The sequence below is a fragment of the Microtus oregoni genome, unplaced genomic scaffold, assembly GCF_018167655.1.
Source record: "Microtus oregoni isolate MIOR12 unplaced genomic scaffold, Mior012 000038F_ref0000394, whole genome shotgun sequence".
Lineage (NCBI taxonomy): Eukaryota > Metazoa > Chordata > Mammalia > Rodentia > Cricetidae > Microtus > Microtus oregoni.
This window is the reverse complement of record NW_024543097.1, coordinates 22,179,389-22,193,648: the sequence shown is the minus strand read 5'-3', so window position 1 is coordinate 22,193,648 and position 14,260 is coordinate 22,179,389. Positions and strand designations below refer to the sequence as shown.

The following is a 14,260-nucleotide window of genomic DNA, read 5'->3' as shown; positions in this document are numbered from 1 at the left end:
GGTAGAGGCAGGCAGATCTCTGTGAATTCGAGACCAGCCTGGTCTACAGAGCTAGTTCTAGGACAGGCTCTAAAACTACAGCAAAACCCCGTTTTGTTTTGTTTTTTAAAAAGTCTCTTTTCCTTTTAGTATAAAGAGAGCTTTGAAGAAGAAAATATTACTGGAGTTTGATCACACATCTGCAGAACGATTGGCCCATTCCCAGATCTCTATTACCCACAACAATTAGGGAATGTGTGTCTAAACACCCCCAAAAGTCCACCACCACCACTGGGGCAGCTCCCTCCGAGACTGAGGATTAACATGGAAGGTGCAGAAGGCGAAAACATGAGTCTGAACAGGGAAATTTTCCTGGGTCAGACAGACATCCCAGCTGCCAGGGCCCCACCTAGTGATACAGGAGGAGAAGGAAGAGGAGGAGGAGGAGGAGGAGGAGGAGGAGGAGGAGGAGGAGGAGGAGGAAACCTAGTGAGGGAGGGGCCAGCATTCCCTTCTGAATTTAAGGGAAGTCCGATTCCTCTTTAGGTTACAGCAGTTAAACCAGGTTACTGGGGTGGGGGTGGGGAGTAGAGGGTGGGGCCTGGGGTGGCACCTGAGCCTGCAGGTGAGCTTCTTAGGGATTTAAGTTCAGTTTCCCCTGAAGCTGTGTCCTACCTGGCATGCTGAGAGAGGGCTGTCTCATACTCAAGGCAGTAGTAGTCTTGACCACTACTTCCCTGCCCATCTCTGTTGGAGGCTCTGAGTCAGGATGCTGTCCATCCTGGGAGGCACACAGAGGTAAGGTGGTATGGCTTTAGGTGGTCAGCGTAGGGGGGGGGGCACTTGCTTTCCTTCTAGAATAGTTCAAGAAGCTGACAAAATATGTTGACGGTTTTCTGTCTTTGAAAGGAAGTTGGCTTGGATTTGGGGAAATCAGTGCAGACACCTTCTTGAAATCAATCTTTTTAGATTTCCTGTCAACTTTTTTTTTTTTTTAATTTTTCTGATACTGAGGATTAAACCCAGGGATTTCACCTGCAGCTTGTGGTTGAAGCAAGCCCTCAACCATAGCATTATACCCCAGGCCCAGTTTCACTTTGGACAGGAGAGCGTTTTTTGTAGTTTGGGAAGCCCCTGCATGAGAAAGCCACACTCTGAGCACAGAGATATGGAGCAGTTTACCTGGATTATTTGGGCTGGAGATTTTGGTGGGAAGGCACTGGGGTCAGGGACTTATTAGCTTGGTTAAGTGACTTCTGTCCTGCCCTATGGCTGGGTCCCTCCCTGGTTTTTGTAAGAATGTCTGGGCTATGAGCCCCGGGCATAGTGCCCTGATTCACAGCTGTAGAGAGAGAGTTGGCCTCTGCTCTGAATCATGTAAACACCCCCCCCCCCTCATGGATCTTGCTGGCATATTGTAAAGAATAGGCTCCGCGGTTTCCTAGTTAGTGAGGGGTAAGGCACAAACCTCTGTAACTTCAGGGCAACCCTTAGCTTAGGGGATTCCAGGTTCCTGTTGCCTCTAGGGACCCGAGTCTGAAGGCCTTCTGAAAACCTGTGCTCCTAGAGTGTTGAGTCCAGGGGAAGTCTCCTTCAGGGACAGAGCTGCCCACGGGGACCTGTGTGACCTTGTGGATAGTATGCATCTCCGTGTGTGTGTGTGTGTGTGTGTGTGTGTGTGTGTGTGATGTGGCCATGGAGTCTATGTGTCCTCTGATAAGCTGTCACTTGAGACCAGCTATTGGATCCCACTTTGGAAGCTGGCTTTGAAGAGTAGCGGGTAAAGTAAGGGCATTTGGGTACAGTCTGCCACATGTGGGTGAGGTTAGAACTGAGGCTGAGTGTGGTGTCATATGTCTGTGGTGTGACAAACCTTTCCTGGGGAGACACGACATACCTATCTACTCACCCCAGATAGGGAGCCTATGACAGATACCACCAAAGTCCAGCTTGGTGAACCAATAAGTTGTACTGGAGTTACAGGAATTTATTACAGGAATATGGGAGAGTTTATTTACAGGAGCAGAAGTGACCCAAAGACAGCTGCCTCACCAAAGCCTACCTCAGCACAGGTGACAGCTCGCAAAGCTGGGACCTTGCAGCACAACCACACAGCCTGCAGGCAGCTCAACAGTTTAGAGTGTCCTTTCCAGGAACTGTAGAAAAGGTAGAAAAGCTTGCGTTGTGATGCAAACAGGCCCTGGAGACTAATGGCTAGGTCCCAAGTAGGTGGTATACGATTTTGTTTGTGGAGGCCACCTGACCGTATTGTAGACCTGCATCCTTAGAACCTGGCTGGCTGAGAGCCAAATGACGCCTTCGCCAAGATGCAGTCAGGTGTGGGAGGTAGGGAAGACATGGAGGAGAGGGTGGTAATATTAATTAAAACATTGCTTGGCCCATGAGCTCTAACTTCTTTTTTTTTAATTTTTTTATTACTTAAAAAAATTACCAATCCAAATTCCCACTTCCTCCTCTCCTTCCCCTCCCCTCACACTCCCTCTACACACCCTTCCTCCACCCCCCTCCAATCTTAAGAGAGGACAAGGTACCCTGGCCTGTTGAAAGTCCATGTCCCATTACAGTAGGAAGGATAGTTCTTGGAGTTTTCATGTCATTTTTGACATGAAAAACTGAAAAGAAGCATATTTCAGAGGCTGTTCCTATTGTCCACAGATCTACCTGTCTACTGTTTAGAAGGTGTTTGTGTGTGGCACCCAAAACTCTCTGGTCCAGGGATGCCCAACTTTCTGGATCACTGGCAAGTGATTCATGCTGTGGCTCTCCAGGGGGGTCCTAGGCTGGTCTCACCTCCTATTCTGGTGGGTAGAGGTCAGGTTACCCATTGACTAGCATGACAGGTGGCCCTGGGGCGGACAGTTTATCTCCAAGGCCTGTACTGGATAGGTTGAGGGTGGGTTAGAGGTGCCACAGTTGAGAAGAGCAGAGGTCTGGCATCTGGGAAGGGGTATGTTGCACACATTCTTACAAGTAGCTTTGCTTCTTGCCTCTCTGCATAGGTGTCTCAGACTGGGCAGGGTTTACCACCAGAGCATCTAGGTGGGCCAGATTGGAAGAACTGTACAAGTTTTCCTTTTTTTTTCCTTTTTCTTTTGGTAAATATTTATTTATTTATTTATTATGTATACAATATTTTGTCTGCATGTATGCCTGCTGGCCAGAAGAGGGCACCAGACCTCATTACAGATGGCTGTGAGCCACCATGTGGTTGCTGGGAATTGAACTCAGGACCTTCGGAAGAGCAGGCAATGCTCTTAACCTCTGAGCCATCTCTCCAGCCCTGTACAAGTTTTCTAATACTCCCAGGACCACAGAGTGTTTGCCACTTCTGGGAGTAACCCTTGTCGCATAGGACTCAGCCACCAGCAGGGGCTAGCCCACCCCTGTTCTCTGGGCTCTGCAGGAAGATGCCGTGACTACTGTTTCTCTCTGAATCATGCTGGGATCTATGAGAGTTGTGGCCTTAGACTTTCACAGCCTTTCTTTCCAGTAAAGGTTGGGGAAGTATGGTGGGACCAGGTGCTTGGGTAAAAAGATTTGATAATTTGAGTCATTCCCCGTAAAGTGTTGTTTGTCCTGGTAGCTCACCAGAGCCTGACAGCCACACTGGGAAAGGGAATTGGAATATTCCACTGGAGAAGGGAAGTAGAACATTCTGGAGACTGTTTTCTCCAGGCAGCAAACCTCCTTTGTTCTGATGTGAGATTCCCCCTGTATGATATGAATATATTTTATTATTATTGGTTAACAAAGAAGCTGCTTTGGCCTATGGCGGGGCAGACTATAGCTAGGAGGGAAAACTAAACTGAATGCAAGGAGAAAGAAGGCAGAGTCAGACAGATGTCATGTAGTGGCCCAAGAAGCAAGATGTGAGGTAACAAACCATGAGCCTCATGGTAAAATATAAAATAATAGAAATGGGTTAATTTAAGATGTAAGAGATAGCTAGGAATATGCCTGAGCCATTGACCAAACAATATTGTAATTAATGAAGTTTCTGTGTGATTATTTGGGTGTGGGTGGCCGGGAAACAAAAAATGTGGTCTCCATTTACACTGGTCCAACTAACCTATTTGTTAAAATTATCCAAGCTTGGCTTGGGTGATTTAGCAGCAGATAAGGTGACATCTTTGATGTTCAGATGGGGTCCGTACTTTCTTTGGTAGTTGGGGCAACTGGATCACAAGATTCCTTTACCCTGGCACCTGTGACCATGTCTAGCAGGCCATCTTGGTGGAAACCTCTTGATTCGAAGAGCTGATTGAGACACTCAGGCTGTGGAAAAAGTGGAGTTGGAGGGCTTGAGAGGATACCTGGGGGACTAGGTTCTAAGTAAAAACCTTAGCTTCTGTCCTCCATCTAAGGGTAGAATAGACAAAGGTCTGGGGCTGTCTGGGGGTGGAAGATGGTGTCCAGGTAGGGATGTGTGGGAGTCATGGGAAATATGCCCCCTCATATCCATGTTCTTTTTGGGGGGGGTGCAGATTTTAAGACAGGGTTTCTCTATGTAACAGTCCTGGCTGTCCTGGAACTTGCTTTGTAGATCAGGCTGGCCCCAAGATTCACTGACCTCTGCCCCTCATGTGCTGAGATTAAAGGTGTGTGCATCACCATACCCAGTCATATGCATGCTTAGTTCCTAGAACCTGCATGGTGGAAGATAAGAAATGACTCATGCAGAGTGTCCCCTGACCCTCACTTGCATGACACAGCATGCATGCATACATATGTACAATAAATACCTAAATGTAGTGAAAAGTTTAAAGGAAAAAGAAATGTCTCCTGTCATTGCAGCTGGAAGCTGGTTTATGACCTGGAGCCAGGCACCAGATGGTTTTATGTCATGGATCTATTCAGAGAGAAGTCCTGGGAAAACAGTGATGGTCTGTGAAGCTGGCAGAAGGCTTGCAAAGGTTTTAGACATGCTTACATCTATCTTGAGGGCAGGAGGATTCACGGTGGAAAGTGTTCTATTTGTTTCTTTGTTGAGACAGGGTTTCTCTGTGTAGCTCTGGCTGTCCTGGCACTCACTCTGTAGACCAGGCTGGCCTCGAACTCAGAGATCTGCCTGCCTCTGCCTTCTGAGTGCTGGGATTTAAAGGTGTGCTCTGCTCACAGTGGTAAGTTTAAGTCAATGCTTTGAGAAAGAAGGAAAGAGTTTCTTTTGCTTTCTGCACATGAAAATCAAGATTTATTTTAAAACACTGAAGTTCCTATTTGTCCTCATGTAGAGGACCGGGCTGGGTCTCAGGTCTTAGACTATGACTTGTGTGGGCCCCCAGCTCAGGCAGGGAGGGCATGTGAAGGGTTATGAGCTGTGTTGAGGCAGGGGCAGGTGGTATAGGCTTGGAGCCCTCTTCAGTTTATGATTTGGGAGCCCTGGACTGTGGGCTGTCCCTGTAAAGGTACATTCCCAGCAAGCTCCAAGACAGATGGTTAGTGGGCGCTGAAAGTTTATGAATCCGAGAGGAGGCCAGTGAAAGGTGGCCTGTTTGAGGAAGGATTTTTATGTGGAGGACCAAAGTGATAGCTGGGGGAGAACAGAAGGTGAGCTATTGTTATCTGGCTGGGTTCCTCACCGTTCTTATCAAGTGGAAGTCATACTGTCACTATATAACGTTATATACACATATAACATACTCTTATTATACCCTAACTATATAAGGCTGTAAACAATTCACTACCATGCAGCCAACTTCTCAGGGAGTGGTAACCGCAATGACTCAACAGCATTTAACTTGAGGTGGTGCCTACACTGTGCTTGGGAAGCCCCTCTAACTCATGAGGAATCTCCAGCAGAGACTCCACAGCCTCATTGCTCCTTTCTGTTTTCCCCCTGCCTCGGTGTCAACCCTGCTCATCTGGCAGAGAGAGGACCCTGAAACTGAGGACATTTGGCCAATTTTGGCCCAGTGTGGTTGTGATGTCTGTCTAGTTTCTTCCTCAGGGTAGCTCCTGAGCTCTTTGTCTATACAGACTTCCCGGGAGTGTTGGAGACATGGCTGATACCCAGCACAGGTGACATGTTCCATCCTGGCTAGGGTAGAGCTTTGAATGGCACAATGAGGTGGGCATTGGGTAGTGGGGCTGCCCTGGGGTCCTAAGGGGGTTTTTGTGCTCTTCAGTACAGGTATAGTAAGTAGCTAATGTCATCATGGAATGCCCACATCTATCATGGCTTGTGTCTTTGGGAGCCCCACTGAGGGTGTGGAAGACAGGAGACAAATAATTTGGACTGGAAGAAGCTCAGTTAATGGCTGTAGTCCCTGAATCAGACATGTAGGAGTAGCCTCAGGAGGGTTTCTGTCATATGTGGAGCCCCGGCTTTATCTATGCAGAAGACCTGGAAGATCTGGCCCTCTTGGAGCAACAAGTATCCTTGGCCCTTAGACTAGGATCCCTAAGGACTGTTTCCTGCCAGACATGTCCGGTGCTCCTTGAAGAGGTATGGCTGACTCTAGGCCTGGACTAGGAAAGTTGAAGATGAGCTTGGTAGGTTAGCGAAGAAGCTGACAAAGACCAGAGAAAGGCAGTCAGTAGCAGGCCGGATAGATATTTCAACAAAAGCCTTTTAACTACAGCCCCGTATGCAGCTAGGACACAGACGGACTCACCTGGGAGACAGAGGCTTAGGGCGGTGGGTACTGTTAGAGAGAGAGAGAGAGAGAAAGAGAGAGAGAGAGAGAGAGAGAGAGAGAGGTGGGCAAGGCCCACCTTTTAAAGGGAACGTAGTGAATGTGCACAGGAGATGCTCTTAGTGGCTGCAGATGAGTCCTCATATCTTGTCACGATCCCTAGGACAGGCCAGGCCAGATGCCCGAATTCTAGCAGGTACAGTGAGGCGGGGTGGGGAACACTTACTTATCTCAGAGTACCAGGAAGAAGCTTCCCAACTGCCTTTCCACACCCGTTTCGAGCTTTGGCCACTGTGTGACACATCAACCCGGGCCGTGTACAGCAGGGGCCACTGTTGTACACACCCCAGAAAAGATACGCAGCCGAAAGCCTCCAATTGGAGCCCGCAAGGATGTGTGCCATCTGTTCCTACTGCTACGGTCTTAAATATCCTGGTAGGAGGAGATCAGAGAACAGCTGGTACCCAGGCAGCTCAAGCAGTGAGCCCTTAGAAGGGGAACCTAGGTAAATGCTTTGTCTACAACGGCAGCAAACGCTAGCAAATCTAACTAGATGTAAGGAAAACATAAGACAGAGGAGCTTCATGTTGACAATATGATTAGAGGAACTGTGTCCTGGGGGATGAGACCTACCACCTCCCTGGTCAGGTTCTTTTCCTTTCTGGCCTGTGAAATGTATGACCTCGCTAGGTCCTGCCATGTGTGCAAACTCAGCCTGGACCGGTCATTCTTCGGTGACCCCAGGAATGCCTGGGAACGAGAAAATAAAGAAGCCAGGAAAGCTGGAAGCACAAGATCTTCCATAACCTGATGGATAATGACAAGCAAGTTTATTAAGAAGTATAGCATCTTACATGTTGTTTGTAGGGGGAAATTGGACAGAGTCAGCAAAAGGCTATCATACAACAGGATAGCATCAGCAAGAAGATATCAGCAATGTTGTACAAAGGGAACATAGGGTATCTCAAGTACACCAAGTTGTTGTCGATTTTTTTTTTTACTCTTTGCTCTTTGGGGGCCTGCCACCCACCTCCCAAATTAACACATACGGAGGCTTATTATTACTTATAAATGCCTGGCCTTAGCTTGGCTTGTTTCTAGCTGCAGGGTTCTCCAGCAGCTAGTCCTGCCGGTCTTTCCCTGGGGCTGAGCCAGATGGTGAGTGTCAAACAACCTAGACCTCCCCCCTGGCCACCGAGGAGAAACACACTGAGCCGGGAGTCTGTCAAAGCAGGATTTTAAACTTTATTGCATCAGGGCAGGAACTTATATAAGGCTGAGGTAGTGGGCTGGAGTCTTGGGATGGGGTGAGGTGGAGTGTGGTATAAAGGCCAATAATATCCTGCCATGTCAGCGGTGGCTGGGCAGAGGTGGGCCTAGGTCAGGCTGTGCTGAGTTAGGCTCAGGAAGTTAAACTGGGCCTCACCAAATTCAAGTTAGGCTTAGGAAGTTACACTGGGCCTCATGAGGTCAATATCTAGCCAGCTTTCCTTAACTTAAATAATCTCATCTACCTTTTACCTTGGGGCTTATAGTCTTCTTTTCTTTCTTTCTTTCCTTCCTTCCTTCCTTCCTTCCTTCTTCCTTCCTTTCTCCTTTCTTTCTTTCTTTCTTTCTTTCTTTCTTTCTTTCTGTATATCTTACTTTCACTCTTAGTCTATGGCTGGCTGAGTGGCTGGTCCCTTCTTTTCTCAAACCTTGGTCTCTCTCACTCCCCCTCTATTTATTCTATCTGTCAGCCTCACCTATCCTTTCTCCTGCCTCATTATTGACTGTTCAGCTCTTTATTAGACCATCAGATGTTTTAGACAGGCAAAGTAACAGAGCTCCATAGAGTAAAACAAATACAACATAAAAGAAGGCAACACACCTTTGTATCATCAAACAAATGTTCCACAGCATAAACAAATGTAACACATCTTAAAATAATATTCTACAACACCAAGTGCCACAGATCAGCACTCAGTGGCATTGAGACTGGGAACCATAGCTCTTTAAAGAGAAGAAAAATTAAGTTCTTAGGATCTGAAGCCATAGCTCCCTGCAAGGTCCTGGCCTCAGGTCTTTACTGACCTTTACAAGTATGTTTAGACAATGACTCTTTCCCATGCCCAGGGTTTCAGGGGAAGTCCCAGACTAATCTGGCCCTTAAAACTTAACTTCCTCCTACTCCTCAAAACACCTAAAAATTAGGATCTACAACTGAACCTCAAGCCACAGGGTATTAGTGGGTTTTCACATAGAGGTGAGGAGTGGGTGATGTTCCAGGGTTCCTCCCTGCCAGCTACCATGGGTCTGCTCTCAATGCATGGCAGAGAGGTCACCTGGGAATGGTGACCGAGTACATCGTATAGCCTTTTAGACTGAGCATCCGGGAGTCATATAGTCATCAACAAAGCTCAGGGTCCACGCCCAGGAAGGTGCTAGATACAGCTCTCGGAGAACTGGAATCCTAACCCACTCCATCTGTTGCCCACTTAGATTGTGGGCGCTATCTGTTTTATGTCATGTGGTGTATGAGGCACAGCAATATCAGGAGAGCACCACACGCTCCTGCTAACTGTCCATGTGTCCTTCCAGAGCTTGTCAGAGAGCGCAAAAATCCTGTCACGATCCTGTTTCTAGGAAAAGGAGGAGCCAGTGGGATGCTTGGGAACCTGGGGAGCAGGTGCCTCCTCACAGAGCAAACACAGCAGTGTGCTCATTAGAAAACCAGACCCAGACATTGAGAGGTAAATACACATCCTAGGTACAGGCAGGGAGGGCTACAAAGGCAGGGAAACAACCCCAAACCAAGATCTCCAAGGTTAGGAAGAGATGGTTTTCTAATACTCTATTGCATGTCCAGGGATGTCCTGGGCCAGGGTGGCTGTGCCTCATGCAGTAGCTCTGTGTCCTAAGAATTAGGACCCAGCAGAGGCCTGCCCTCCAGGCAGCTCTGGCACCTGAGTAAGCTTTTCACTGTGACTTAGCTTGAGGCACAATCAGCCGCAGAGCAGCAGCGAAAACGCTTCTGCTTCAGAGGATGGAATGCCAGCACACTCCCTCTCTGTCCCAAGGTGTCCACTTGCCTGATGTAGCCCCTCCCCACGCAGGGACCCTTAAGCAAGAGCAGTCCTTCTGGTGCTTTGGAAGCTAGAGACTGTGAGAAGGAAGTGTGTGTGTGTGTGTGTTCCTGGGCTTGAAGACAGCACCTCTTTTTGTCCTCACAGGATAGGGTCGGGTGCAGAGAGGAGGCAAGCTCTGTGCCTGTCTTCTCATCAGGATACCAATTCCGATGTTCCCATGAGTGTTCTTATAAGGCCACTAAAACTGCTTTCCTATTGGGGGCTGGGGCCTTAGCCTGGGGCTCAGTCCATGCATCTACCCTGCAATCACCCATTTGCAGCTCAGGGGCTTGGGGGGCCCGAGAAGCCCCCAAGTCCTAGGTGATCAGAGATGAGCATGCCTGAGTACCCTGCTCCGGGCTTGTAGGTTGTTACAGGGTTCCTTGTGGAGCAGTGGGTGGGGCTGCGTATCCAAGCAACACTGAGCTGCTACTGCCCACAGGTCCTTCCATGTGGCACTCTTCTTCCTGGTGCTGGTTGTGCTCCTGATGGCGGGCTTCCTGAATGTGGACGTCGAAAAGTTTAAGCCGTAAGTTCTGCGCAGGTGCCTTATGCTCTGGGAGGTTGAGCTCTTCTCCTGCAGCTCCAAGAGCGCTCACGTTCTCACTGAGCCTCGGAGTCCTCTCTGGGAGAAAGTGCTAAGCTATGCTTGTCCTGGGCATGTATCCTATGATGGCAAGCCTGCTTGGAAGCCTTCTGAGGCAGCTCTGGGGAGCAGGCGTGGCCTAGCCAGCCCGGCCTGGGAAGGGAACTGAGGAGAGCTGGGTCTACAGTGGGAGCCGTGGGAAGGCCACCTCCCAGTCTACAAAACGGCTTGGCTTTTCTAAGCATGGCTTTTGGGTGGGGAGGTCACAACTGTACTCCTTTGTCACTAGGCCCCAAAGCACTCACTCCCCTGCCTGCCAGGGCTACCCCATCCAGAGGGTGGCCATCTATGCCCACTTGCACAACCAACTGCCTCCCAGGCCAGGATTCCGGGAGGGTCTTATCTTCCTGGCCTTCATGCATCCTCCAGTTGGATTTGTATGACGAGGGGTAAATTGTCCTCAGAGGAAACACACTGTCCCAAGATCCACTGGATCCTGCTCCTCACCATTTTTGTCCATCTTACTGGCCTACATTAGCACAAGAAGCTGTGGACTGGAGAGACGCCTTAAAGAGCATTGGCTTTCTTTTCCAGAAGACCAGGGTTCGATTCCCGGCACGCACATGACAGTTCATGACTGTCTGTAACTCAAGTTCCAGTGGATCTGGCTCCCTCACACAGACATACCCGCAGGTCAAACACCAATGCACATTTTTTTTAAAAAAAAGAGACAAGAAGGTGCCTGGGGACCCAGGCCATCTGGGTGTATCCTGGCATTTGTTAGGCTGGTTATCTTGTCTGAAGTCACTGGACCACTGCCACACAGGGTGCCCTGGGAGACCGACAGCAGGTTTGGGGGCCTAGGGGAATGCTTGGGGTTTTAGGTATGAGTGTATAGCTTGTATGAGAACAGAAAGTATAGAAAGAACAGCTGTTGAGGGCATCTTGTTGCAAGGGGAAAATCATATCTGTCACAGAAAATCCCCCCCCCCCCGGACCTCAAGATTACAGAGTGGTGGTGCTGGGTGGGGGGGGGAGGAGGGACGGGGACAGGACACAGCACTGGAAGAAAGCCAAAGGAGACAATGTAGGGATCCCATGTTGAGAGGTGCTACTTGGGGGATGCTGTTGGGGGTCTGTGGCCCCTTTAATGATGGTGGCCTACACCGTCTCTCCTAGTCTGCTCAGGATCAAGGCCCAGGACTCCTCCAGGGACTCTATGCCGGTCACCAACATCATGTTCCTCAAGACACATAAGACAGCCAGCAGCACCATGCTCAACATTCTCTACCGCTTTTCGGAATCTCACAACCTGTCCGTGGCGCTGCCCAAGGACTCTATGTTCCACCTGGGTTACCCCTGGCTTTTCGTGGCACGCTACGTGGAGGGCATGGAGCAGAATGGCCCACAGGATCATCACTTCAACGTCATGGGCAACCACTTGCGGTTCAACTTTCCTGAGGTGGGAAACGTGGAGGTGGGAGAACGGGGCGGGCTGGAGGTTGCCTCGCCTGCAGTTTTGGTTGTGAGTGACCGTGGTGCTTGCACGGGCGGAGGTGGGGTGGAGTGGGGTGTAGAGTCAGTGCAGGAGTCGTCTGAAGTTGTAGGGGTGGAGAGGCCTGCCTGCCGACCCTGCCATTCTCTTCAAGCGGCCAGTGGCTTGTAATTGCTCTTGGCATGAGACGTGTAGCCCCAACTCTGTCTTCTTGAGGGCATCTCAACCCTCTCTCATATCCCTGAATTTCTGGTTCTGGAAGAACATACTGGGCTTTTGTTGCCCCTGAACTGTCTGTTGCACCTGCTCCTGCGGTGTGCGAAGGAGTTGGGACAGGTGGGAGTTGGGAACTTTGTATAGTCCATCTAACACAGGAGTCTTGGGGTACCACTTCCTCCTTTTCCAAATAGGTGCAGAAAGTCATGCCCAATGACACTTTCTACTTGTCCATCCTACGAAACCCAGTTTCCCAGCTGGAGTCTTCCTTCATCTACTATAAGAGATATTCGCCTGCCTTCCGGAAAGTCAAGACCTTGGACCAGTTCCTGGCAGATCCGTGGAAGTACTACAACGTCAGCGTGGGCCTGAAAAATGCCTATGCAAGAAACAACATGTGGTTTGACTTTGGCTTCGATAACAATGCTCAGGCTGAAGAGGGCTACGTTCGCAGGTGCCTCTCGGAGGTGGAGCGCCAGTTCCAGCTGGTGCTCATCGCGGACTACTTCGATGAGTCCATGGTGCTGCTGCGCAGGCGGCTGCGCTGGCAGCTGGATGACGTGGTGTCCTTCAAGCTGAACCTACGCAGTCAGCGTACGATCTCGCACTTGAATCCAGAGAGCCAGGAGCGTGCCAAGCGCTGGTGCGAGCTGGACTGGCAGCTCTACCAGCATTTCAACCGCACGTTTTGGGCTCAGCTGTACGCGGAGGTAAGCCCCCGCCAGCTCAGGGAAGAGCTGGCGCAGCTGCGGGCGAGGCGTCGAGAGCTCACCACCCTGTGTCTTCAGGACCCCGAGCCCAAGAACACGACGCAGATAAAAGATCAGAATATGCTCCCCTATCAGTCCGGAGATGCTGAAATTCTGGGCTACAATCTTAGGCAGGGTCTGGACAATGCTACACTGCACATCTGTCAGAGGATGGCGATGCCAGAGCTCCAATACATGGCCCACTTGTACACGCTGCAGTTTCCCGACAAGCCTCCAAAGGACATACCCTTGCCGAAAAAGTAGGGGTTTGGCTAAATGACCCTTTCTCCCCAGGCTTCCCGGGGAGCCTTAAACTTGCCAGCCTACCTTTCCCAAGGGAAGAACAGGGTGAAACCTCTGTGTAGAGATCCACCTATCCCCAGCTCTGGGGAGAGGGCCCAACACCTAAGACAACAGGCACAGCCGGACTCTGGCTGAACCCAACCATTGTAGAGACACGTCCTGGACAGGCCTGAATGCCTTTAATTATCTGTCTGCAGGAGTCAGACTAAACAGGCCATCAGGTGAACATCAGCCTCGGAGAGCACAAGGGCTTAGGCAATGGCCTGGCGACCCATGAAGAGGCTCAGAAAGGCTCCCTGGGAGTTTCTAGCCCCACAGATTCAGCACTGGACCCAGAGCCAGGCTTGCATAGAGCGCTCAGGAAGCAGCTCAAAGGTGGGCCCAGGGGAGATGGGTGAACAGGTGGCCTCCCATCTTTGGCTTTCTGAAGAACGGTGTAGACTGAGAGACGTGAAAGTTGCTGGTTAGCTGCACACAGGTGGGTCCACCTTATAGTGTCCCACTGGACAATCCTGAAGGAGAACGTGCTGGACTTGACAACGGTGCTCAGAGGGTCCCAGGGACCGTTGGTTGCCTTGGAAACCACGATGTGTATAGTCTCAAGGACTTTTTTTTTTTTTTTGGTGCCTCTCTTTGTCATTTGTGGGGAGCTACTAAGTCCCCAGCCCCCAGTTCTTGCAGGATGAGAAACCTGGTTACCTGGGGTGCCTAACACCAAGTAGCCTGGGAAAAGCAAGGTGTCACTGTCACATGCTCAGCCTACAGCTTCAGCTTGAACTTTGTGTTTGTTGAGTCTGAGTGGAGGCTTTTCTTCTGTGTAGGAGCCTCCAGCTCGGGGCAAGAGGGCCCGTGCTCCTTTGGACAGCAATTTAATAGGGGTACTTTAAGAAAAATAATTGTCAGTGAGTTTAGAGATGGTACAACGAATTTATCAATCCAAAAGAACATTGTAAATTGAAAACTGACTTTCCCAAAGTGAACAGAGTTAGTCAAGAATGCCATGGTGGCACCGGCCTTTAATCCCAACATTGGGGAGGCAAAGGCAAGCAGATTTCTGTGTTCAAGATTATCCTGGACATAATAGTGAGTTTCAGGACTTCTGGGGCTACAAAACAAGATCCTGTCTCAAAACAGAACAAAACAGAAAACCACAAACAAACAAAAAACCC

General features: G+C 49.7%; 1 protein-coding gene across 1 annotated transcript; it reads left to right on the top strand.

Annotated features, from left to right (window-relative positions):
* The first annotated feature begins 698 nt into the window (after positions 1-698).
* Positions 699-13,598, top strand: LOC121433506 (galactose-3-O-sulfotransferase 2-like). Its single transcript, XM_041631960.1, has 4 exons — positions 699-777; positions 10,185-10,271; positions 11,508-11,790; positions 12,234-13,598. Exons 1-4 carry the CDS (start codon positions 749-751, stop codon positions 13,050-13,052), a joined length of 1,218 nt encoding a protein of 405 aa, XP_041487894.1. The 5' UTR covers positions 699-748; the 3' UTR covers positions 13,053-13,598.
* Positions 13,599-14,260: the final 662 nt, after the last annotated feature.

Excerpts from the sequence above, each read along its gene's own strand:
- LOC121433506 (XM_041631960.1), top strand. The coding sequence starts at position 749 with ATGCTGTCCATCCTGGGAGGCACACAGAG. Across the intron at positions 10,272-11,507 it reads GACGTCGAAAAGTTTAAGCC|TCTGCTCAGGATCAAGGCCC; the intron begins GTAAGTTCTGCG and ends CGTCTCTCCTAG. Across the intron at positions 11,791-12,233 it reads TGCGGTTCAACTTTCCTGAG|GTGCAGAAAGTCATGCCCAA; the intron begins GTGGGAAACGTG and ends TTTTCCAAATAG.